This window comes from Coenobita brevimanus, chromosome 68 (genome assembly GCF_032717465.1).
Source record: "Coenobita brevimanus isolate Jiangsu-jjx chromosome 68, ASM3271746v2, whole genome shotgun sequence".
NCBI classification, from domain to species: Eukaryota; Metazoa; Arthropoda; class Malacostraca; order Decapoda; family Coenobitidae; genus Coenobita; species Coenobita brevimanus.
This window is the reverse complement of record NC_137021.1, coordinates 9,717,148-9,743,916: the sequence shown is the minus strand read 5'-3', so window position 1 is coordinate 9,743,916 and position 26,769 is coordinate 9,717,148. Positions and strand designations below refer to the sequence as shown.

At 40.0% G+C, this 26,769-nt stretch overlaps 1 protein-coding gene and 1 pseudogene across 1 annotated transcript; one reads left to right on the top strand and one right to left on the bottom strand.

The window, feature by feature from the left end:
* Positions 1 to 2,121: 2,121 nt before the first annotated feature.
* On the top strand, positions 2,122 to 24,220 carry Ssl1 (general transcription factor IIH subunit 2 Ssl1). The gene is made up of 9 exons (XM_080277087.1): positions 2,122 to 2,224; positions 2,703 to 2,904; positions 3,283 to 3,411; positions 4,040 to 4,213; positions 7,830 to 8,074; positions 12,218 to 12,358; positions 15,859 to 15,967; positions 19,619 to 19,764; positions 23,825 to 24,220. The coding sequence occupies exons 1-8, from the start codon at positions 2,163 to 2,165 to the stop codon at positions 19,748 to 19,750; spliced, it is 1,194 nt and encodes a 397-aa protein (XP_080133213.1). The 5' UTR covers positions 2,122 to 2,162; the 3' UTR covers positions 19,751 to 19,764; positions 23,825 to 24,220.
* Positions 22,625 to 22,743, bottom strand: LOC145405901 (5S ribosomal RNA; annotated as a pseudogene).
* Positions 24,221 to 26,769: the final 2,549 nt, after the last annotated feature.

Below are 26,769 nucleotides of genomic sequence, written 5' to 3'. Positions count from 1 at the left end.
TCATGTTGGTTAGATACCATAATTGATTAGGTTGGATTAGATTAGGTTTAACCAGGAAATACTCCAAGCTAATAACATATGGTATGTTTTTAGGAGAATGGCTGTCCACGTACAATTTGTGAAGTGCGTATCCATGTACTGCAGCCAGAATTAATAGTTACACATTGGTTCACATCCAGATTAGTTTGTATGTGTCCATACAAAAATTAGATATAGCAGCCTTTTATGCCTACACTAATGTAGGTCTACATGTTGAAGTATCTGTGTGATTTAACAGGAGATTTTTATAAAGAATGCAACAATCCTCTACTTGTCATTTCTAAGAAATTTTTACTAATTGGGCATATTTACAACAGACATGCTTTTCATTGCACTATGTTTGCTTTAACCAATACCTTCCTTTTGCCTTCAAACTGTTCTTACTTCATCAGAAGTTCAGACTATTAGAGGGAAGAGTTGTACCACCAGTCAGTCATATTCGTAACAAATACCCAGTATCTCAAAATAATGTGAACCCCAATAGAAATTCAGTATTGCTTCTCATGAACACTGTTATACCTTTTGCCTAGCTGATGAGTAGGAAAGTTCAAGGGAAAAGTGTGTAAAGAGTGGCACTTCTGAAATAGGAATTTACCCCATAACTGTATGATTCATTGTGCAGTATACCGGTACGGTACGTCAAAGTCAGTTTGTATTACAGATCTTCATACACCGTACAGCACACAAACTGGTTCAGTCCATTTGTTTGGTATGAAGACAAACTTGAAGCCATCTCACTGCTCACAAGTTATTGGTAATTTATTTAGTCATTCCCTGCCTGCCCCTCCCCCCCCCCTTTTTTTTTTTTTTTTGGTTATATTAAAAATGAGCATTACATTGGAGGTTCAGAAGGTTAGCTATCTCTTTATTTTCTCAGCTTCCAGCTTTTGTGAGATGTCTGGTCCTTAAAAAAGGATGAGATATTATATTGACCTCCGGTCAAATAGATATTCCTGAATGAAGGGCAAATACAAATAATCTTGACATCTTTCAGAAACTTTTATCTTTCTTTTTCACTGTTACTGGTACCACCTCTACTGATTTCATGCCAATCAAAGTTGTGGTTGAAAATGAGCAGGCTGGTGAAGCATTTAGTTAAATACTTCTGAGTATGTTCTGGGCAGCTTTGTATTCATGGTGGCATTATCAAGCTGCAGTACTGGTACAGCCATGAGCACAAGTTCACTGACAATCCTCTGCTAACATTGTGTCCTACTATCCATATTATTCCTTCCTTCCCAAACAATAGAAAGTATCCTTCCTTCTCATACACTTTTGTTGCATGCATCATATTACAGTACTGTCACATAAAAACATTGCATGTAAGACTTTCCATTGCCACAGACAGCAAAGATGTGTTGGTGAAGTTTTGCTCATGGCTTTATGTAGATACCAGTAGTGAAGTGAGGACAATGCTTTAAGAACACAAAGTAAGAGTTAGGGCTGTGAAACAACTTACCTTCGAAGTACCTACTGAATGACAGGGATGGTTGCACAAGTGTGTGGATTCAAGAAGAAATCACATTACTGTTGAGGTTAATGCAGTTAAACAAAGAGAAATACATTAGTGTAGCATGGCCATGTAGAGTGTATGAAGGATGATGAAGCTGCTCACAAAACTGTAAGACAGGCAGCTTGGATAAGGAGTGGTAGACCAATAATGGAGGAACAAAAATGGTAAATAGCAGTGTGAGGCAAGTGGTGTGTAGTGATAGGAGAATTCAGGAGAGACCAAGAACAAAATGGAGGAACAGGAATGGGAAATAGCTCTGTGAGGCAGATGCTGTTTAGTGATAGGAGAAGTCATTAATGAGTAGGGACAGAAATGCTTAGAGGTTTTTTATTGAAGCAACCCTTTGCAGGTTGCAGCACCAGGCAGTATAGAGAATTATGTGACTAGGTCAGTTAGAAAACTACAGAATAGTGTGTTATGTAATCAGACACTCTGTTTAGAACTAAACTATATTCATTTAGTAACACTATTAATATAAGATCATCCAGTTATGGATTAGCTGTTACTGTACCCATAATAAACTAAGTAACCAACTGTACACTTGCTTGTGTTTCAGCATTGTTGTTGGCATTATTCAGGACTTGAAGGCAGAAGACTACAATACATCACGATGCTGCATGATGAAGATGATCCAAAAGAGTATCGATGGGAGAGTGGCTATGAAAAAACATGGTACTGTAATATACTTTTTTTTTTTTTTTTATAAGTACCAGTACAGTATTTTACAATTGCAGGAATATAGAACCCTTCTCCATGATAACTTGTTAATTTTGTGAATGTGTTTATGGTTGCTTTTCCATTAATTTGTTCCTAAATGTTAGAATATAATTCATTGTGGTCTTAAAGCATTGCTTTTTTTTTTTTTTTTTTTTTTTTTTTTTTTTTTTTAAAGATACTCATGTTAGAAATATATATGGCTACTGAAAGGTGGACTAAGATTTTCATGCACTTGCCATTGTGAGTTTGCCACATGAGAGGCTGTGAATAATGTTGAAAGCTTTTCCATTTGATTCTTACTGGTACATTTTACCTGCAGAACATGAACTCTAGAGAGCAATGTGACCTCATTTTGACAGCACTGGACTGCATTTCCTTAAGTGACTATAATGATAATGCATTAGAGAGATAGTAATTTACATTTGTATACTAGGGAGGCGATACAGGAAGATGAATCAGGACGACTGGAACCATCTGTGACAGAAATGATCCAGCGAGCCAAGCGCCGCAAACTGCTGGATCGGGAGGCGAGTGTGCGGCTGGGTATCATGCGGCACGTCTACATCATCCTTGACCTGTCTCAAGCCATGGCTGAGCAAGATCTTAAGCCCACTAGACAGATTTGTACACTAAAGGTTAAGCCATGTTTTTACTGAACAGGAGTTAAGGAGCCATAAACTGATGAAGTCTTAGGGTAAAGCAAGCTATGTCATGAAGGGAATCAGTTTTATGTCAATATTAAAGTGGTAGGTTTATTATTATTTAACTGGAATAATGTGCTTAGACTAACTTCATTTTGTCTTAAGTTGTAAAAACTTGGTTATTGAGTTGAACAGAGGAGAGTTTAGGGCATTCATTGGTCTTGTACGGCATTAAAAACAAGTTTTTTTTGACCATGGTGACATGTTTCTGAACACACTTTCCAATGAATGCTGTATTTTTGCATTGCTCACTTAGTAGAGTTATTTTACCATTATTTTATTATCTGTACCTGAGTGGAGAATCTGTTTCAGATACTGGAGGATTTCATTAAGGAGTTCCACGACCAGAACCCCATCAGCCAGCTGGGCATCATCACTACCCAGAACAAAGTGGCCAAGCGGCACAGTGACCTCAGCAACAACCCTCAGCGCCATTTAGATGTTAGTTGATACATTTTACCACCCTTCATTCCCCAGGCATATTTTATTAGTATATTTGTGCTTCTAGGCTTCTTAATTCAACTTTGACAAGGTCTTTCATACTAAAGGAGCTGATGAAGGCTACAGCTAACTCCTCCAGTTTGAAACATTTCTCCTAAGCTGAGTAAAAGCTTGTAAGGTACAATAGTAGGAAAAAAATAAGTGCGTTATTGGACTGAATGGGTCATATACTTGCAGAATCATCTTGATATCCAAAATTGGATTGGAAAATTGTGTAGCTGTAGGCACTCCACTTAAGTCATGGCTGTGTTTTAAAATATCACAGCTTGTATCCATACAGCTGATGCTGTAAGGTAGGCGAATCGGCAGGTCTGTTGTATACTGTGGACAACAACAAAATTTTAATAAGTTTTTCTGTTATTAACTTGGAGTAACAGCATAAAAGAACGCAAAAAAGGCATTATGTTTCATATCTTTCTCCTAATTGGTTTTTCTTCCTCAGAAACTTAATTTCTTGCAACTAGTAGTCTAAATGCTCCTTGTCAAATTACATAATGCAGTGCTTTGTGGCTTGCTTGTACAGTATTTGTTTAGTACTACATTAATCAGGCTTTTGTTTTATTGGCAGTGCATTAAAAAGCTGTATGAAGTGTCAAGCAGAGGAGAGCCATCACTGCAAAATGCTTTGGAAGTTGCATTGTCCTCTCTGCGCCACCTGCCTCCACACACATCACGAGAAATTTTGATACTCATTGCTTCTCTGACATCTTGTGATCCTGGGGAAATTGGAGCAACTATTCAAGTGAGATGTCCATTTACTTGTCATGATTTTGGGTAGTTAGGTGTGCATTTTACTATACAGCTTGCATAAGAATAGTAGATGGAATGAGCTGTATGAAAGTACTGTATATGAAAGATTAGGTGTTTTGTAAGAACAGAGGGTATGCAGTGTGTTGCTGTGGGCTGGATGAAGAGAGCTGACCAATTTAAAATGAGAGAATTGGGAATTACTCAGAGAGCAAAATAACAGTGTTCGGAAAAGCAGCCAGGAGACTACTCTTATAGCCATAACTTGTGAAGGAGTTAGATAATCTTATATAGAATATTTGAGTAGCGCCGCGGGAGAAGAATCCAAGTGCCACCACCCGCCAAACCCCGATTTCCCACTCAAATGGCAGCCAGATGCATCCTTTACCATGTGGTGGGAGATGGATGCTTCTCTCTCTGTGCTGATAGGGTCGAAAATGCTATAGAATAACAACGTGTGCCAGCCCATGTGACAGATTGTCACAGGATGTACAACACCGCCGAGAGAGAAGAATCCAAGCACCAAACAGGGTGGCGTGGTGGCCGCCAGCCTATCAGAGCGTCAAAAGGAATGACGTGCTGTGCAGTCACAGCCAGCCAGCCAGTGGCGCGGAGTCTGATGCTGTGACGTAGGCCGCGCACGGCCAATCAGCTTGCTGCGGCTGTCTCGAGGAAGCAAGGACAGTCTCAGTCTCACTCTCCCTCGGCCGCCATTAACATTGACTATTGGATTATCTGTGCATTTTTGGATTTTATAGCCATGGCTGCTCATGATTCTAGCAGTGATGTTGATAGCCCGCAAGCTATTGCTGTTCTTCGTGACACGAGTGATAGTGAGAGTGAAGTGGAGCAAGGAAGAGGGAGAAAAAGACCTCGAAATGTGGAGGAGTGGGGCATTGTTGTGGCCAAGGTGAAGCGTAATCTAGGCCAAGCCTACACGAGTTATAAAACCAAGAAAGGGATTTCTGCACGTGCAATTGGTAATCCTTGCCGTGATGGGTGCTTTGGGAAGGTTAAGAAGCTGGCAGAGTCGAGCACAACGTTGCCCTCCCTGATGAGGATGACGACTTGCTTGATTATTGCAACTAATCCTGGGGGGAGGGGGGATGAATCAACATTCAACAGTCAAGTCACTCCAGTGTGGTAAGTACCCCTAATATTAGTGTTGTAATCATGTCTCTAATCATTCTTTGCAGGAAAAGATGACATTTAGCTGAACTCTTCATGCACATGATTGGTATTATTAATTAATACCAGGTAATAATTACTAAATAAGTATTGTCATAAGTTTTTTTCATACCATTATGAAGCTGATGCTTTAAGGTTTATTTTGATATGTGAAACATAAAAATCGTAGGGTTGGTTATTGAGATTTTTTACATTTCTTAAAGGCAAACTTTAGGAGCTATTTCTACCATTTTTTAAAAAGAGCGCTTGGATTCTTCTCCCGCGGCGCTACTCATTTGTAGTGCAATTATTTTCGAGAAAATTGTACTCCAGAGTAAGCACTAGGTACTGTAAGTAAAACAATAAAGAAGCTTCAAGACAGTTAAATGAAAAAGAAAATTGGAGGGACTGGCAATAAAAGAATTGAAAAACTAATTGGATGTGGTTGGAGAGTTTAAAATGAGATGTTTACAAATTTGTATGAAGGAAATAAGAAAAGCATAATCACTGGCATCATAGCATAATCACTGTGTTGTTGAGTGAAGACGAAGGGGAGCTGCAAGGCTTGGTGGATGAGTTTGAGGGAGTGTGTAAGAAACAGAATCTAAAGGTGAATGTAGGGAAGAGTAAAGTGATGGTCTTTGAGAGAGGTGAAGTCAGTGAATGTACAGCGAGGTTGGATGGTGAGGAATTGGAATGTGTGAGTACGTTTAAGTACTTGGGTAGTGTGATGAGTAAGGATGGAGGTTTGGAGGGTGAAGTGCTTGAAAGGGTACAGCAGGGAAGAAAGGTTGCTGGTTCTTTGAAAGCAGTGATAAGAAACAGGGAAGTGACCATGGAAGTGAAAAAGTTACATGACAGTACAGTATTGTGATACCAACTTTAACGTATGGAAGTGAAGCTTGGACGTTGTTGGAAGGACACAAGTCAAGAGTGAGAGCAGTGAAAATGGGTTATTTAAGAGGAGCCTGTGGAGTCACATGGAGAGACAGGCTGACGAATGAGGATATAAAAGAGTGTTGTGGTGTGGATGTGGATGTGATAGGAAGCGTTATGAGGAACACACTGAGGTGGTTTGGCCATGTGGAGAGGATGGAGGGTGAAAGACTGACGAAGAGAGTGTATGTGAGTGAGGTGGAGGGGGGAAGAGGGAGGGGGAGGCCGAGGATGAGATGGAGGGATGGGGTGGAGAGGTATATGAGAGAGGGGGGTGTGAGTTGGGAGCAGGGGAGTGAAATGGTGGGGGACAGTGCGACTTGGAGGCGATTTGTTTGTGGCCACCCCAAACGGGATTGAGGCGTCTGGCAATAGATAGAGATAGATTTAAGACAGTTAAATGAAAAAGAAAATTGGAGGTACTGGCAATAAAAGAATTGAAAAACTAATTGGATGTGGTTGGAGAGCTTAAAATGAGATGTTTACAAATTTGTAGGAAGGAAATAAGAAAAGCATAATCACTGGCATCAGACCATGAATGTAAAGTCTGAAATTTAATGAACATTAATTGTTAAAAGAAATGGCAGTGTTGTTATGTATAAAAAAATAATAGCTTAAGTTCATGATAGTTCTGATCACCATTTTTTTTTTTTTTTTTTTTTTTTTTTTTTTTTTAAACCCATCCCTGCCCAGGGGAGGCTCGGGGATGGGTATTGTTTTCACTCAGTATGTGTGTTTGTCTGTTGTCTGTCCGTCTGTTCATTAACAGTTTTACGCGAAACTTCTGGTGCAATTTGGGCTAAAATCACAGGGATGGGCTATGACCTGATCGCCTGATTAAATTTTGGGTCAAAGCCCCAAAAATGTAAAAAAAATAAGTAAATAAATAAACAAATAGTTTTTTCGCCATAACACCTTTCAAATTTGTCATATCAACATGAAACCAAAAGCTAAAGGTGCATCATTCAAATCTTCATCCTATAACATCCCTCATCACATCAGATGGGTCACCTGCTAGTTAGCAGTAGGAGGGTCAGTGTCAGGTGGGTCGAGCCTAAAATTCAAATGGGCATAAAATCGTCAGTTTTCACCCGATTTACTCCAAATTTGATATGTGACATCATTGACTAGATATCCTGTTGTTTTTATACGTCAGCACTAAAATAACTGCCGGGGACGGGTTTGCTGTGCCTTGGCACTGCTTCTTGTTTTAGTTTAGTTTCATACTTTAACACCACCAGTTCAGTGACATATCCTTTGCTTCACTCCTACTATCCCCAGATGATTTTATACAGTTTATGAGAAATTTTTTGAATTTGGGGTTAGCTATAGCTTTCACTGACCTTTTCATTGCAAAACATCTCCCATTAAATGAATAAAATTATCTGGAGATAACAAAAATGTACTGTACTGTATTATGCCATCTGATTGCTGGGGTTAAATAACTGTCATGTCATAGCATATATTCAGTTGTCAGCAGAACTAGCCTTTCCTCCTTCCATCCCCAGAAAGTGAAAGAGGGTAACATTCGGGTCTCAGTTGTGGGCCTGGCTGCTGAACTCCATGTGTGCCGAGACATTACACGGGACTCGGGGGGCACCTACTCTGTTTGTATAAATGACCTCCACTTGAAGCAGCTCATTGATGAACACTTAGATCCACCTCCTGCTTCAGTCAAGATGGATCATACACTTATCAAAGTAGGCTTCCCTCATCAGGTTAATGCTGATGCCAAGCCTGCTCTTTGTATGTGGTAAGTGAAGAAAAACTGGATTTTTTTTTTTTTTTTTTTTTTTTATTTTTTTTTTTTTTTTTTTTAACAAGCTCTCACTATAAACTTGACAGATTCATGAAGCCCAGCACTCCAGCTTAACATAATCCTTCACATGTAACCACTTTGGGATTGATATCCACCATCCATACTGAATACATGAAAAGGGTGTGCATTCAGAACTGGTGTTGTTGTTGTTGATCAACCCCAATCTTTCTGGCTGAGCCAAACCATCTGCCTCAGGCTAGCAACTGCCTTTGCAGGGCCATCATGTGCAGTGAACCGATGTTCCATTGTGGTTGACAACTCCTCACAACAGTGAGGCACAGGGAGAAGTGTGAAGGTTTGGTTCCTGGATGGATCTCACATTTTCATCTCTCCACCCAGTTAACTGGGACACCATTTTTTTGGTTGTATGAGTACCACCCAGCAATATTAATGGTTTCCTGGGTTACAGGAAACCATTAGGCTTGTCACTCAGTGTAGAGCCACTTGAAGTGGAAAGAGGAGTAATAAATAGCGAGAGGAAGGGAAGGGAGAAGTGGGGAGAGAGGAGGGCAGACACAAAAATAGAATAATGAATGTGGGAAGAAGCAGGCAGCATTGCATCATTTGAGTGGATGATGGTTGCTACCACCTACCACCTTAGGACTGGTGTTATGGTGTGGTGTTTTTTTAACAAGTCAGTGGGTCTTGAGGAAGATCAGTATAGTCTGTTTCGTATGTGGGCTGTGAAGTTTGAAGGCATAACCTGTTCTATATGGTGGTGTCTTTTCCAGTTTATTCTTGCTATCTCCAAAGAATTGTATATATTTATCATAGGAAAGACTTTTAAAATTGAAGAGAGCAGATTTTTTATTAACCCATTCAGTACATGTGGCTTCCCATAGCAGAATAATAGCCTTGTGTGGCTAGGCTAACAGAAACTATATCTCTGGACTGAAGAGATTATCAGTAAATGATGAGAGTGGGTGTATGGTTAATTTCACTTGGCATATTGATAGCCTGTCTTGCAAGAATGTTTGTCTTTTTATGTTTCTGGATCCTGCCAACCCATTGTAATACTATACTGGAAAACTGGGTTAGGATTATTAGGATGAGAGGCAGGAATCATGTTTTCAGAAAGTTATACAATAGAGTACTTTATATTAATTTGTTACTTCAGTTAGTATTGGCAAATGATTACTGTATATGAGACAGTGAGATTTGGAATTGTTGAAGCTTGGGAATTGGAAGGTGATTGAGTTAGTTGGATGCATTATATCTGGAAGAGCTCATGACAAAAGCGTGGCGCTCCTTTTTAAACTTGACAGTTGTCATTTTAACTAAATTTGGCAGATGTGTGTGGATCCGCCAACCCATTGTAATACTATACTGGAAAATTGGGTTAGGATTATTAGGATGAGAGGCAGGAATCATGTTTTCAGAAAGATATACAGTAGAGTACTTTATATTAATTTGTTACTTCAGTTAGTATTGGCAAATGATTACTGTATATGAGACAGTGAGATTTGGAATTGCTGAAGCTTGGGAATTGGAAGGTGATTGAGTTAGTTGGATGAATTATATCTGAAAGAGCTCATGACAAAAGCTTGGCGCTCCCTTTTAAACTTGACAGTTGTCATTTTAACTACATTTGGCAGATGTGTATGATATGTCTCTGCAAAGAACATGTGCAGATGGTTAGATCTGTGAAGTGCGTGAATTTTTGTGGGGACCATTTCAGTGAACATACTGTTGCTAGTTCTCCAACATTTGCACTTTCTTCATTATAGTACTTGGATCCTACTTCATGTTATTCTTAAGTGGGAAAAAGGTCTGAACGATCAGCATTATCATCAACACTATCTGCATCTCTTTTCCCACCCCAGAATGGGATAAGGTCCAGAAAAACACTATACAAGGAGATATTAACTAAGTCTGTCCAATTAAATGGGCCACACTCTCTTTCACTTACCATTTAAACCCCTGAGAATCCTTACTCACCTCTAAGGCATACATATCCACACTTATGGGCTTCATAACACCTACACCATGTGCCAGCTAGAGTCAGTCCATTGAGTGTCACTTCCCTAGGAAAGAATAGGGATGCCAAACCCTTGTCATACTTCCCATCATCCAAAACTCCTCCACCCAGCTCGATCCACTGTATGATTGTTAACCATGATATATTCATGTTACTTTTACTTAGCCTAAATTTTCATCCACTCCATTTTGAATGCTAAGTTTTAATAGAATGTTAACTATAAAATATGGTGCTATACTGTAGTTGCAGTGCACAACTCTGAGGTTGTCATTATTATACCCTGGCATGAGACGCAAGTGATTCGTGTATAATATGTTCGATTATAATAATATTCGTGTATAGTATATTCATGCATAATAATATGATTCATGTATAATATGACACGAAATCGGATGCACTTTTGGTTGGTAGGTTGCCAGGGTACGGAAATGACAACCTCAGAGTCGTGCACCACTACTATAGTCATGGAGAACTGCTAAGGAAAGGATGTAGAGCTGTTGTATTGCTTAATTTTGCCACTGATCTGTGTGAAATAAGTTTCAAAAGGATGAAAATCTGGGCCAGAGTAAGGTGAAAAGAGTATATTACTAGTACAGACATAGTACTGTACTCTATCTAGCATCCTGTATATAAGATGAATGAAAAGAAACAGAAGAGAAAACTATGTGTAAATGGCAGCTGTAGGTAGATTTTATTAAGGGCAAAGGAAAAATATGAGAAAACTAGAATAATAAACTATTTACATGAGAGAATTTCAGCAGAATGTAGCAAATATCAAGATTTACAAGACTCTTTGTATGTGGTGGGCAATGTTGTTGTCATGAGCATATGAATAAAATCAACTTTATACAGTCAAGTTGCCTCAGGCGCGGCTAATTGGTTCTGGACCGAGCCCGTGCCATACAAATAACTAAGCCTGTGGGAAAAATGGAAGTTGGTTCTGGATGTTCGCCCAAAGTCTCCCTTTTCACCCCACTTTTCCCCATTTTTCTCCACTTTACACACGCACACAATCAAGCAGTCAGTCAGTGCATGTATTACACGTAACAATAGGCACAAAAAACGGGAGGATGATCAGCCCTGTGTCTGCTTGGGCAATATGACGTGCTGCAGATCGAGTGAAAAAAAGCTCAGCCAAGGAGACACAGATCAGCTGACCGACCAAAACATTAAAGTTGGCAGAGGCTGCCCGGTCAAGCACTGAATGAAGAAGTTTGTTTGATAAAGTTTATATGCTCAAGTGTCAACAAAACTCACATTTAACACATTAATAATCATTCTTATATACATGATGATGATGATGGGAGGCATTTTATACTTCATCTTCGCTCAGAGATAGGTGCTTTGTCACTAACCCGTTCATAGGGGTTTTATGAACAAACCTGTAAACTAGTCACAATACCCAAAGAATCTTTAATGTTTCATTACTTAATGTAATGCATTTGGTGAAGTTTAACCTCCTCATAAGAGAGAAAAAAGTCCACAGTTGGAGCACTTGTAGTATGGAGCTGAAGTGGTCGCCATCTTCTTTGTTGCAAACAAGGGAGCGCGCTGCCAGGGAAATTTGCCTGCGCGTTTCAAACCTTGCCGCATCCGTGCCATAGGTAGTTTATGCACGTGGTTTGTCTTTTGGAGGTCTGGCACCTTGCCATGTCATAGAAAACCGTGCCATAGAAGTCCGCACCATAGGTGACTTGACTGTATCTTCAAAATACATTCAGTGGATCTTTCATAGCATAGCCTTAGGTCCCTATGCTCCTGGTGGGACAAAAAAGGATTGGACGATGGATGGATGATCTTTTATATGCACAGTAGATGTATTTTGAACAGATTTTTTTATATATTGCTAAGTGATTTTGCTTTAAAGGTAACCTACTGTACAGGGAGAGTTGAAAATAGTTCTTCAAGGTTCTTAGTAAGCTTCATGCATGAACCAGGTAATCATAGTAGTGTAATGCATATGGATTATCTTTTGTGTGTCCATAAGCAATATAGTGATGTATCTTTCGAGTCTCATTTGTCAGAAATCTGTATTATGTGGAAAGAATATTTTGCTTAATTATTATCAGTGACCTGTTTCACTTTTCTTCCTCATCTAGCCACTTGGATGATCTGCCTCCCATCAATACGCAGGGGTACTACTGCCCCCAGTGCACTGCAAAGTATTGTGATCTGCCTGCTGAATGCCGTGTCTGTGGTCTGATGCTCGTCACAGCTCCTCACCTCGCACGTTCTTACAGGTCTGATCATGTAGGAATAAGATAGAGTAGGTAAAAATCATTGGCTATTAAATAAAAAGCTGTTGGTAGGAACTGTGTTTTCATGGTTATAGCCAGCCTGATGCCAGGGCTGCATTATCCAGCAGTTACATTCGATTCTACAGGCTTGCTGCTAAAAGTAAATTGCAGAGGGTATCCCTTGCTTATAGGACAGGAATCCAAAGGCTCTGCCATACTATGAAGAATATTATAAATGAATTAAAATGTCAAAACAAAACACAGGAGTTTAAGTAGTGCTTGCCTAGCCAGACAGTGATGTGGCTATCACTGTCCAACTCTGGCCATAGGCTTCACAGCCCATTCTCAAGGCCCAGTAGTTCTGCTACATATCATACACCTCCACATGTCACCACTTTGGTGCCAACACCCACCATCCATGTTGAAATAGGGCTGTCTTATGCAGGACTGGTGTACTGATATTAGTGGGAGTATTTTTATGACATGTTGGCGGGTCTTCTGGTAGGTCGGTAAAGTCTTCTTTAATGAAATTCTAATCCTTAAACTGTTCCCTGTTTTAGACAGGATTTGAACTTTGGTCTATTAGGCCTGCAGGCCTTCCCTCTATTGATTCAGCCACCACCTCCCGTCAACAATCCACTCTACCCTCACCATTGCATAACCCCTCACACCACAACAAATACTCTTTCCCCATGCACCTTACCAAGAACACAGATGAGCCTTCAACATAACTTCAGACTTCAACAAAAGATCTCTGAGTGTACCTGGCCATAGAGCAAGATGTCTGCAATTCATAGTGTGTACATCCAAATGAGCCTGAGTTCACAACAGCAAAAACTTTACAACTATGGCATTCTTTTGCTTGCTATTAACACCCCCTACCGTTCAGTCATTGATCCATGGCATAAATTTTTTTAACTTGACAAAGCAAATATTTGTAATATTGTGATGGAAAATCTTTATTAATTGTTCAGTTATGCGTGGTAGTATGGTAGTTAAAAAAGATCAGTTAAAGTGAGTTATATGACTTGCATGCAAGGGTTCAGATCTTGATGAGGAGGCAGGAAATTTTTTATCATATATTGCTGGTAACCTTTTACAACTTAAGCCTGTATTCTTGTCGGTTAAGGAAGGTCGTCAACACCTTTTCGTATTATTTTGCTTAGTACACTTTATTCATCTTCTTCAGATTACATAAATCAGTGTCAGATTACCATACTCTGGATAGATAACTTACAAAAGGATGTCATATTACTATATTCTGCATAGATAACTTACAAAAAGATATTAACCAGCCATATCCAAAAATAAGTCGCCAAGGAAGTGGTGCTACAGAGTCCCTTTAACTGATGAAAATAGGGGCCTTAGTAGCTTATCCTGTGGCCCATAATCAAGGCCTGGGAAAAGAGAAAGCTAGCTGTTTTTTCTTCCCCCAAGGTGTTAGATGTTGTGGTTTTTGCTTATTACAGTAAAACCTCGATATAATGAACTTCAACAACCGGAAATCGCTTTTATCGGAATTGAGGAGCTACCGGACTAAATTCTTATATATCACAAAAAGTCCAATAAAGCAGAAGCAGTCTGGACTGCCTGACCACTTCAGCTACACCCACTGCAAATTGACTTAAGACCTACACATAGAATTGCTATGGGAGAGTTCTCTGTCTTTGCTTTGTGTTTCCACCTCTACCAAGTGATTTTTTTGGGCAAGAAGTAACTGGCAACTCCTCTGGTGTTGGTGGGAGGTGGTGAAACACTCAGCACATCAGTGCTTGCCCAGAAGCGAGAGTGGGAGTATATGTTCCTATCCCTCCGGGCTTGCACCTCCCCCTTTTTTGTATGCATTACTCTTTGCCCTATTATTTTCCTAGAGTTGAGTTGTCATGCCTGGAAAGTACTGCTCAAGGGATGAGAGGGTACGTATCATTGCATGGAGGCAGGATAATGTCCCTATCAACACGATTTGTGAACGTACTGGACGCGCAAAGTTGACTGTCATAAAGATTCTTGCCGCAGCGCGCGGCCTGCCACCAGATGTCGTACCAGAGCACAAGCATGGCGGTGGAAAGGAGAGGATGACTTCCAGAGGTACAGATATGCTTCTGAAGAGGGCAGTAATAAAAAATCTTCGACTGACAGCAGCAGATTTGAAGAGAAAGCATCCTCAGCTGTTACAAGACGTGTCAATTCAAACTATCCAACACCGCTTGCAGAAGGAGCTGGGTTTGCCAAGCCGCACCACAACCAAGCAACTGCATCTCACTGACCACATGAAGAAGCAGCGCATTCAGTTTGCCAAGAAGTATGCACACTGGACATTGGATGAATGGAGAAAAGTTATGTTTTCTGATGAAAGCACATTTCAAGTGTTCCAGGTGCGTTCTGCCAAGGTTTGTCACCCTGCCTCCCGTACTCAATATGACCCTGCTTACGCGGTGCCGACTGTTAAGCACCCACAATCAGTAATGATATGGGGGTGTTTCTCAGGTGAAATAGGAAGGGAAGGCCTCTACTTTCTAACTGAGAACTTGATGATGAATGGTCACCAGTACATTCAAGTTCTGAAAGATCATTTGTTAAACATTTTTGCTATTCATGGGTGCAACTTTTTCATGCACAATTCAGCTCCATGTCACAAGTCAAGAAAGGTGACAAAATGGCTTCAGGATAATCGGATTGAGGTCCTCGACTGGCCTGGCAACAGTCTGCATCTAAATCCTATAGAAAACTGCTGGGGAAAGATGAAGAAAATCATGGCAGAGAAGAAGACACCCAATCTGGACAACCTCAAGACTGAACTGACAAAATGTTTGGTGCAAAGAAATATCCTTAGATTACTTTAGATATCTAAGTGATTCCATGCTAAAACGCATCCAACTGGTCCTGAAAAACAAGGGAAACATGATTTCATATTAATGAATGGCATTTCATGAAGAAACATTGTGATATACTATAATTTTTGTGTTTTTTAATACCTTGTGGGAGGAGGTCCTAAGTCAATTTGCAGTAGCTGTACATTCACTGCAATGCGGTAAATAAATGACGTGTTTATCGGTGTACGGTGCAGTATTATTATATATACCGGTATTATACAATTTGATTATTGTAGTGAGTATATAATACAGTACAGTATTGCAGTGGTAATGAAAACAGTTTAAAAACTGTTTGTGCGGTCCAGACTAATGTCTGATATACTCATATTGGAAAAACTCTGGGTTAGCAGGGGGAAGTCTGGATGTCGCTTTTATCGGAATATCGCTTTTTTCGGAATGGCTTGGACCCCAATTAGTCCATTATAGTGAGGTTTTACTATAATGTAGTTTATGTTGTGCTCAGTTTTTGGATCTGGAGATATACTAAGGAAAAAGGAAGTTTACTAATATCTGCTGACTAAATGGTTGGTGAGCGTTACTCAGACATCAGTGTTGGGTTCACATTAATACTGTACTGTACTTGTAATTATGTCATGCAGTGCAGTACAGTTTTGCTTGATTTTCTTTCAGACATCTGTTCCCGTTGAAGCATTTCAGTGAAATTCTTTTTGAAGAAAGCTCAGCCAAAAGTTGTTATGGATGTCAAAAAACATTCACCACTACAACTGCTGACAAAAATGTAGGTAACAGATGTATATTTCATACCTTAAACTTAATGTACACTCTAACCTTGATATATATATATATATAAGTTTCGTCCCAGTTTTACCACATAAATTCAGGGGTAAGTACAGTAATGCTTATCTGCATTATTTTTATTTTTGTGGGTGTGGTGTGGATGTAGATGTGATTGAACGCATTAGGGGAAACACATTTATATGGTGTGGCCATGTGCAGAGGATGGGGAGTGAGAGACTAACTAGGGGTGTGTTTATGAGTAAGATGGAGGGGGGGGGAGGGAGAGACTGAGGATGAGATGGAGGGATGGAGTAGAGATGCACTGTATATGAGAGAGAGAGAGAGAGGCTGTAAGTTGAGGGGAGGGCAGCAAAATGGCAGGGGACAGGGAGACATGGAGGTGATTTGTTTGTGACCACCCTTTACAGGATTAAGGGGTCTGGTTATACTGTAGATAGATAGATAGTGTATTACTTCATTAATATGTAAACACATTTGTTTCTGTGAGAGAGATTGGAAGGTATTTGTGGCTGTTATCAGTCTGAATGAAGCTTTACATGGTCAGCCCGGAGAAGTAATGGAAAGTGCCGTATCACGTATGTGTGGTGTGGAAGGAAAACTGCTAAATATTTGAGTTTTTATTATGGTAATTCATGTGTAAAGGCATCATAGAGCAAGATTGCTGCCAGTATGTGATGCCTCTATGGTTGTGTAGTATTAACCACACTGCAACTACAGTAAACCCTTGCCATAACAGACCCAGTGCAGTATAGCAGATATCGGATTTAACAGAGACACCATGAAGTCCTCCAAACTCTCAACAGCTATAACAAACAGTGTCTGTTAAGTGGCGTGCAGTGGGTCACAATACATGTGTTTCCTACCCTTTTTACTCCAACCTGGCCTGAAATTGCCTTCTTTCCATTGTAATTGCTGAGTTTAATAACAGACTAATGCATAGTACTGGCCATGAAAAAAAGCTTTGACAAGGATGTGAAGTAAGCTGCAAACAGGTGAAATTATGGGCCAAGTTGGTGTAAAATGGGTATAGTTTACATTTTTAGAACTAGCGTATGCTGTAGTACTCATTTGTTTTCAAACGTGCTTGAAATCCCACCGCAGAGGGAGACCCTCGGATATTATGGACTGTTGGATTTTAATGAACCTGACTTTCACCCAATTAATCCATTATAGTGTTGTAGCAAGGGTTTGCTGTATATGGATGGGATAATGTTGTTGTTGGTGTTTTGACCCCAGGCTTATGTGCATGTGAGCCCACTGGACTGCAGCAGCTGAAGTTACCATTCTCCTGCAATTTACAAGCCTCCTTTTGGAGGATAGAGAGGGAGCTGGGATATGTTCATATGGGATGTATCAGTGCCACCATGTTAAGGCATCCCTCTCCAGCACCAGGGTGGGGCTATGAAAAATAAAACCATGGATAATGGAAAGGGAAGTGAAGATTGTGATTAATGGTGAGGGATAAGATATGCAGATAATGTGTTGGTTACTGATAATGAATGGGATCTTTTGCCAATTGGTTCAGAATTTAATTACTGTTTTTGAGCAGCTGGGTTTGATATTTAATGAACGTTAGAGTAATTTGATCCTTGGTGAGAGAGTTGACAGCATTTTACTTGAACTTATGGAAAGTTTCAAGTACTCTGCTTAGGTGTATTGATGGAAGAAAGGGAAATATGTAAAGAAAATTTTGAAGGAATTTAAGTGACCATTGCAGTGAAAGCTCAGATACATAAATGAACACTTTTCTTCAGAGACTGCAGTAGGACTGCATGAATAATTCTTCATGGCCAAAGTAATGTATGAGTGTGAAGCTTTGGTAAGGCATGCATATAAAATGTTCCCTGAGCTTGGTTTAGTAGTGAGTTGTGATTGAAATTGTATCCCCAGATCATTTGAGTTACCATGGGCCTAGTGGCATATTGCTGGACCACATTGCTTCAAACCTTGTGGACATCATCTATCAGGAACTGGGTTTCCTTCTATTGTACCACTTTATGGGTATCTGGTAAAGGCCAAGCCTGTTGATTATCAACATTCCAGTAACTAGTCCACTTTTTGTTGTGCAGATAAACTCACACAGTGGGTTTATGATAACGGCCAAACATATTGTTCTTCAAGCATGTGGATGCTGTAGCTAGGTAACCAGGTCACCTTTGATTTTGCAATTTCATACATGTGATAGGCCTTTGGGAAAGATCCAGCACTCTGACTTTCAGTGTTCCATGTCCTCCTTTCCTCCCCACCACCCACTGTACATCATAGCTTTTTGATGCCATATCTCAGCAGTTGAGTTAACTTTAATTGTGCTGCTTTACATACCTGCTAGGCCCTTGGTAAAGGTGCAGTCTGTTGATATTTGGTGGTGGTTGCAGTGTCAGCTACAGCATTTGTGATAGAATGTGGAAAAATATTTGATGAAAAGAAGGTCAGAGATGGGAATAGTTAAGGCAGGTATTTGTAACTTCATCTGAGTTAAAGGGACTGATCATCATTCATACAAAGCACTTGTTTGTTTATAGTCTTGAGTCTCCAAACCCTTCCTCCATCCCTCATGGTTCTTCAGTCAGTATCATGTTTTATACTATATACCCACTTCCCCCCCTCCTCTCTCTCTCTCTCTCTCTCTCTCTCTCTCTCTCTGAGGCTAATGGTTTCCTGGCTTTTTTTCTACACTTGGTGGTAAGCATATACCCAAATAATGCCTATGATTTAGTGGGTTAAGGTGCTCAAATTGGATGGAGCCTGTATGGGTTTCATCTGAGTGGTAGGGTTTTATTGCTCAAATAATGCACCCACTGACAAGTGAGGTTGGTCACTGTTACCTTGAATGTCAGGACAGGGTAGCCCATCCCTTTGCCCCAACACTCTTGTGTATATGGGGTGAAATGGAACTGATGATGACATTTTTTTCTTCCTTTCCTTAATGTTTTATAGGTGGGAGATGGTTGGTTACCACTGCTGCCGAGAGTGGAATGGGGCCAAAAGCCCTGTTGCTGGCCTTGCACAACACTTCCAGGCAGGGAACCCAACCATATTTACACAAAGTTTGGGCTGAGACTACTACACATAAATACAGTATCTCTTCTACACAACTATAATATATTCCCAGGGGTAGGCAAGACTCTACAGTTGTGTTGGCAGCTGGCCCAGTAGAAGAAGGACTTTAAATTCAAACCCAGGAACCTAGTTAAGGGATGGTGACAGTAAGAGGATATGGACATTAAAGTAAACATGCTTAAGCTACATGTTGATGCCGTGTGGTGCCCAGTGTACTGTTAATTGCCATTCACACATGAAACAAGGCTTTTATTCATGCATGGCCAAGGCCTTCAAAAATATAAACATAAACATATTTCTTAATGTAGCAGACCCAATTAGAGTAGACAGTCTAGTCAAGAGACTAAACACCACATGGTTTCACATTGCAGTGCTTAGCCGTTAATGTCAGACTGTCCATATTGAAACATGCAGTGGCTTTCTCATTCATGACTGAAGTAATTGTGTCAATGGTAGTGTTTTATTTACACATTGATGGGTCTTTTGAAAGATAATTCATGACATCATGCTTGCTGTTGCAGAAAAACAGGCTGCTGTGCTGTACAACTATAGTTATGGGTTGGCTTTGCAGGTGTATGTATGCCAGAGTTGCCAGCAAGTGTTCTGCTTCAACTGTGACATCTTCCTACATGAAACCGTTCATTCCTGTCCAGGTTGTGCTTCAAATCCCTCTATTTCCCATGCCCCCAACAACTCTTGCTGATCTCTGTGTTTGAGGTATGTTAATGCTGTAGTTCTTTGATTCTGTGATGTATGAGTTTATCTTAGTGGTAGGTGGGGGCGCTCACAGTCGACTCACTGGACATATTGCTGCTCTCGGATGACTGCCCTTTCCTCCCTCTCTTCCATCCTTCCTTCCTCATTTGTCTTTCTTTCATTCACTCATTCCTCTTTCTTCTGTCTATGGGTGATTCTACACAGAGTGACATATCAAGTGGTTTCCTGTACACCAGGAAACCATTTACCACACTGGGTGGTAACCACATAACCAAATTATAGTGCCTGGTGGTTTAGCAGGTACAGTGTAACTAAGGCGCTTCTGTTTAACCTGTGTAGGTTTATATCCAAGGGATGGTTGGGGTTTATTGCTTACGTAATGCCACTCAGGGACGTGTGAGGCTGATCATTTACATTTTAAATGTCAGGATCAATTTGCCTAGCCCTGAGCTTCTATGCTCCTCATGGGGCAACACAGGATTAGATGATGATGATGATGATGATGATGATTAGCTTGCCTGATGATTATATACTATATGTTTTGGGTAGATTGAATAATGAGCAAAAGCGTATGTGGCTCATTTTATTGGACATAGTGTTGATTAGTTTTCACTCTGTCATATTTTCCCATACATTCTGGACACAGATTCATCCAGTCCTGAGGTGGAAAATACAGGTGGGGATTACTGTATTATTATTGTAATAATAATAATGATGATGATGATAGTAACTGTGATGATGATGATGATGATGATGACAACTATGATGATGATGATGATGATGATGATAATGATGATGATCAGATGATGATAATGGAGATAATGATGATCATGGTGATGATGATGAGGGTGACAATGGCGAGGATAATGAGGAGGAAGTTCTTTGGTTGTTAAACAGAAAGTCTTAGGTTTTCACGCACCAGCTTTCTGTTGTAAGACAAAACTACCATATAAATAAAAATCAGTTGTGTGCATAGCTAATCTAAAAGCTAACAAAATTATGTCTCCACTGAAGTTAAAATGTTAAATTACAGATATTTAAAAAAAATCTTCATCATCATCATCATCATCATCATCCCCAACACGTCACACACACAAAATCAGCATTATCTTGGAGTCTGTGTTTACTACCATTACAGCTGTAATGTATCCATTTATCACAAATACTGTACAAGATTGAGTTACTTCCCACACCCTTGTGGCAAACCATACATGGCCACTCTACTTTGACAGCACGTCCACCAACCCAAGATATCATCACTTTTGTTTTATCCACATTTACTCTCAAACCCATGTACCCCACTCCATCTTTCCTAAATCTTTCTCTGCCATCTTTTCTTCTCCAATCAACACCAAGTCATCAGCATACAACATCTCCAATGGTAGTCCATTTCTGAAGTCATGTGAGAGAGCACCATGACAAACAATAAAGGGCTCAAGACTGACCCCTGATGCGTGTCAACACTCATGGAAAACTCATCACTCAGATCTCCATTCACTCTCACCTGGGTGAGAGAACTCACTTACCATGCCATAACCACTCTTACCAGCCACTCCTTGATTCCAAGCTTTCTCATTGCCAACTTCACCACCTCTGAAGGGACTTTGCCAAAGGTTCTCTCCAAAGCAAGAAGAACAAAGTGCAGATCCCTTTTCCAAAATATATTTTTCATGAAGCCGGCAGACAGTGGATATGGCGTCATGGTTCCTTTGCCTGGCATAAACCCAAACTGCATTGCATCAGTATTCACTCTTTCCTTAATCATACCTTCTATGACTCTCCATTATGCTCATTACCTGGTCCAAAAGTTTTATGCCTCTATAATTTCCTCCATCCAGGGCATCACTCTTCCCTTTGTACACATTTACAATCACACTCTTCAGTCAGCCATGTGGTACAACACATTCACACATATATCTGTCTACCTATCTATTTATCCATCTGTCTATTGCCAGATTCCTTAATCCCATAAGGAGTGGCCACAAACATATTGCCTCCATGCCACCCTGTCCCCCACCATTTCACTGCCCTGCTTCCAGCTCACACCCCCATCTCTCATATACCTCTCCACTCCATCCCACCATCTCATCCTTGGCCTCCCTCTCCCTCTCCCCCCTTCTTTCTCACTCACATACACTCTCCTCATCAGTCTCACATTCTCCATCCTCCCCACATGGCCAAACCACCTCAGTGAGTTTCTGCTAATGCTACCTGTCACATCCACATCCATACCACAATGTCCCTTCACATCCACATTTGTCAATCTGTCACTCTATGTGACTCCACATGCTCCTCTCAAATAACTCATTTCCACAGCTCTCACTCTTGACTTCTGTCCCTCCAACAGCGTCCAAGCTTCACTTCTATACGTTAGAGTTGGTATCACAATACTGTCATGTAGTAACTTTTTTACTACCATGCTCACTTCCCTGTTTCCTATCACTGATTTCAAGGAACCAGCAACCTTTCTTCCTTGTTGTACCCTTTCAAGCACTTCACCCTCTAAACTTCCATCCTTACTCGTCACACTACCCAGGTACTTAAATGCACTCATATTTTCCATTTCCTCCACATCCAACTTCACTGTACAATCACTGACTTCACTTATCTCTCGAAGACCATCACTTTACTCTTCCCTACATTCACCTTTAGATTCTGTTTCTTATTCACTCTCCCAAACTCATCCACCATATACAGTATATATATATATATATATATATATATATATATATATATATATATTCATTCATTCATTCATTGCCAGACGCCATGTATCCCAGACAGGGTGGCCAAGGGCTTAGAGTTAGTTGTTTTACAGAGAGGGGCACTAATCCTCCACCAACCCCACTTGACGTAGGGATGCCAACAGCATCTGGTGTTCCCAGGCGGTCACCCATCCAAGTACTAACCAGACCCAACGTTGCTTAACTTCGCTGATCGAACGGGAAGCGGTGTACTCAACGTGGTAATGTTCCCTATATATATATATTATATATATATATATATATATACAGTATATATATACAATATATATATACAGTATACACACACACACACACACACACACACACACACACAGTAAACTCTCAATTATCTAGTGTAATTCAGCCAATCTCTATGCCGGTTAAAGCAAAACATTAAATAATACATAGTACCCTCCATCAGCTCAATATTCGGTGTCGAGCCAGATATTGCGTTACTCTCTGTCTTGAATGTCAATCCTAAAAACTTAAAAACTTACCCATGAGTAAAAGATGAAAATTAAGCATAAAATAGAATAAAATATTGATACACTACAGTAATACAGTGCCGGTTGGCTACCATTTACTAGCTGGTTGATACACCTGAATGCCAGATATTGCATAGAACTGCCGGTTACGTCCCATTTTGGCTCTGGACAATGCGTAATATCACTGGATATTGCTTTAATAGAGCCAAGCCAGCAGTGCTGGATATTGTGCTGGGCCTGATATTGCAATGACAGATAACTGAGAGGTTACAATGACAGATAACTGAGAGGTTACTTTATATACTGTAGATACTGTACAGTATATATAGATAAATAGATAGTTAGATTGACAGATACTATACATTAGATAGGTAGATAGATAGATGATAGATAAGAGAAAGATAGATAGATATGTGTGTGTGTGTGTGTGTGTGTGTGTGTGTGTGTGTGTGTATATATGTGTGTGTGATTCTCCGGGTCAATCAGGAGGATCACTTGATGGTCGTGATTGTCAGCTTTTTCCCCTCCTGGGCGAGAGCTGAGAGCTCATTTAGTCCAGTCAAAGGACAAGGCTGTGACCCTCACACATGCACACACCTATCCCCTTGCTTAAGGGGGACAGTAACCACCTACTTCATCAGTGAAACTTTTTGCAACCTGAGCAAGGTGCTAACCTCTGTCTTACCAGATTTCAGGCAAGAGCGTTACCACTGAGCCAGCAAGCGGTGTATGTGTGTGTGTGTGTGTGTGCGCACATGCTTACCAATACTGTATATATTTTGTCAGTGATCCCTTCATAATGTTTGTACTCTCCATCCTCTCTCATGCCAGATACACTGGGTAGCACATTCCTCTTTTCGTTCAGCATCATCTGCAGTGAAGCTAGAGTACAGAATTTCTTTTCTGACATGTTCACAATGTAAAAGTTTACAGGTCTTTAAATCTGTGAAGAAAATAAGCCTAGTCTAATTAGAATTCAGATGTTGCCTTGAGATGGTTGTCTGATTTTAGCTAAAATAAAGTATTGATTGTATCCGTTGTCATGAAAGCATTTAAATTACCCACTTAGCAGGATGCCCATATCATAAGTAATTATGTTGATAAGAGAATACTTAAGCTACTTTGATATATATTGGCAGTAGTTAGTGAAATTTCATAAATTGTATGCTCTAGTTTCTGTACATTTCAAATGTATGTACATTATAAGTCTATACAGTTTATAGTAATGAAAGCTGAATGTAAAGTTTCTATAATAAATTGCTTTTTGGTGCACTGTACTTTTCCATTTGTATTTTATGTTCAGGTGCATCTAAAGATGAGGTCGTAAGAGTGTAACCTTGGGGGTAAGGAACTGAATAGGAGGCTGCCAGAGACTGAGCAGCATGGAGAGTAACAATTAAGTGACCAAGGCCAACACTTGCAGGCATGTTGGAGCCTTTATAAACAATGATACTGTGAAACACATACATTACACAAGTGGACATACTTAAAAAGTTGTTAACACTGGCCGGGAATCAAATCTAGGACTCCCAGATGAGAGCCAGGCACTGATATTGCTACACCATGGCATGATAAAAGTTAAGCCTCACATATTCAGTAAAGAAACAGGTAAATCCATTATGGGAGGATATATTTCAACCGGAACCCATTTGATGATACATATTTCGATCATGTGGATTATTGCATAACCCCATGCAACGTGGCAGCTATAGCAGTTATAATCTACCCCAGCCAGTACATGCACCATACTATATCATTGGGAAATGCACACTTATTCCTGGTGTTTTACGCTACTTTATCTGGTCAGGCAGACTGATTAACCCTAGCCAAGCAATAATTATGGTCAACCAGATCCATCAACCTCAGGCAACACCACGGTCCAAAAAAACATGAAAAATAACAACCCAGCTGAGTGAAAATATTCGTGCAGCTATAATTTCCACCCGAATACAAGCATTTTGTCCAGATGAGATGGAAATATGTAAAATATTGGTTTTGAACAGCCAGATCACAGCATGCAGATAATGGATGGTCTGGGTAGTGGCTGTCCGGATAATTGAGGGATTACTATATATATATATATATATATATGTGGTAGGTGGGGGGCGCTCACCATCCACTCACTCAATGTAGTTCTGCTCTCGGGTGTATGCCTTTTCCTTCATCCTTCTTTCCTTCCATCCTCTTCTGTCTTTCCTTCATTTTTTCCTCGTCCTTCTGCCTACAGGTGAATTTACACTCCCTCTTCTGTCTGTCTTTCCTTCATTCTTTCCTTGTCCTTCTGCCTGTGGGTGACTCTATACTGAGTGACAAGCCAAATGGTTTCCTGTACACCAGGGAACCATTTACTGCATTGGGTGGTAACCATATAACCAGATTTTGGCGCCTGGTGGTTTAGTGGGTAATTACGGCACTTTGATCGGATTGAGCTGTTGAAGGTTTATATCTAAGGGGTGGTTGGGGTGCATTGCTCACGTTATTACCACTCAGGGATGAGTGAGGCTGGTCACTCTCTTCTTACATATCGGTACCAACTTGCCTAGCCCCGGGCTCCTACGCATCTTATGGGGCAATGTAGGATTGGATGATGATGATGATGATTATATATATATATATATATATATATATATATATATACACACACAGTAAAACCTCACTATAATGTACTAATTGGGGCCCAAGCCATTCCGAAAAAAGCGGAATTCCAATAAAAACGACATCCGGACATCTCCATGCTAACCCGAACTTTTTTCAGTATATCAGACATTAGTCCGGATCGCACCAACTTCTTTTGTTCATTAGCATCATGATTTATAATAAGTGTGCAGTGATCACAAAATGTGTAGTGATCAGTCTGATTTGTGTGTTGATCAAGCTGATCTTGTGTAGTGATGAAATTGATTATGTGCTGCCCAAAATACTTGTTTGGGTAAATGGAAAACTTTTGGCAGTACAGTATTGCCTAGCCAGAATTTCTGTAGTAGTCTCTGAAATAATTTATGAATAGATAGCACTAAGTTATCTTTTAATTTTTATGCTTTTTTTTTTTATTTACTTGTACAGTCTTTTTAATTTACATGTAGAAAATTTTACATTCATTAGCCTCCAATTATTTCATAATCAAGTTTATGGAGACATGTAGGATTTAAAAAACGTATCTTTAGTTTATATTTTATTTATTTACTTTTAATCTTGGTACTAAATATATACATTTAGAACAGGAATTTAAAAGTATAATACCTGGAAATATTAAGTGATAACCAGGAAACCATTTACTATGCTGGGTGGTAACCATATAACCAAATAATGGCGCCTGCTGCGTAGTGAGTAATTAAGGCGCTCCAATCGGATTGAGCTGGTGCAGGTTTATATCCAAGGGATGGTTTGGGTTTATTGCTTATGTAATACCACTTGGGGATGAGTGAGGCTGTTCACTCTCATCTTATAAGTTGCAGCTGTACCTTTTTGTCTGGGGTGCATAGTGCTATCTCAGGTATACCTTGCTAGTATGGGCTCCTATCCTATCTAACACTACTGTAATTGCAATACTTTGCAAACCTTACAGAGCAGCGCCCTACACATCATCGTCGGCTGCACCAAAACCACTCACATCTCACTTTATATTTTGGGAAGAACAGAGTAATTTAGATTTTTATTTCCTGAAGTGGGTATTGGAATCATCTGATAGTGGCAGAAATATAATGATTTATAAAAGACTCTAACCCTCCACCCGATAATCCCTGAGATGACCCAAGGCTACTCCAACACCGAATAAA

Bases quoted from the DNA above. Each gene is read 5' to 3' on its own strand.
- Ssl1 (XM_080277087.1), top strand. From the start codon at position 2,163: ATGCTGCATGATGAAGATGATCCAAAAGAGTATCGATGGGAGAGTGGC. The intron at 2,225-2,702 runs GTACTGTAATAT...TTTGTATACTAG, and splicing joins AGTGGCTATGAAAAAACATG to GGAGGCGATACAGGAAGATG. The intron at 8,075-12,217 runs GTAAGTGAAGAA...TTCCTCATCTAG, and splicing joins AAGCCTGCTCTTTGTATGTG to CCACTTGGATGATCTGCCTC.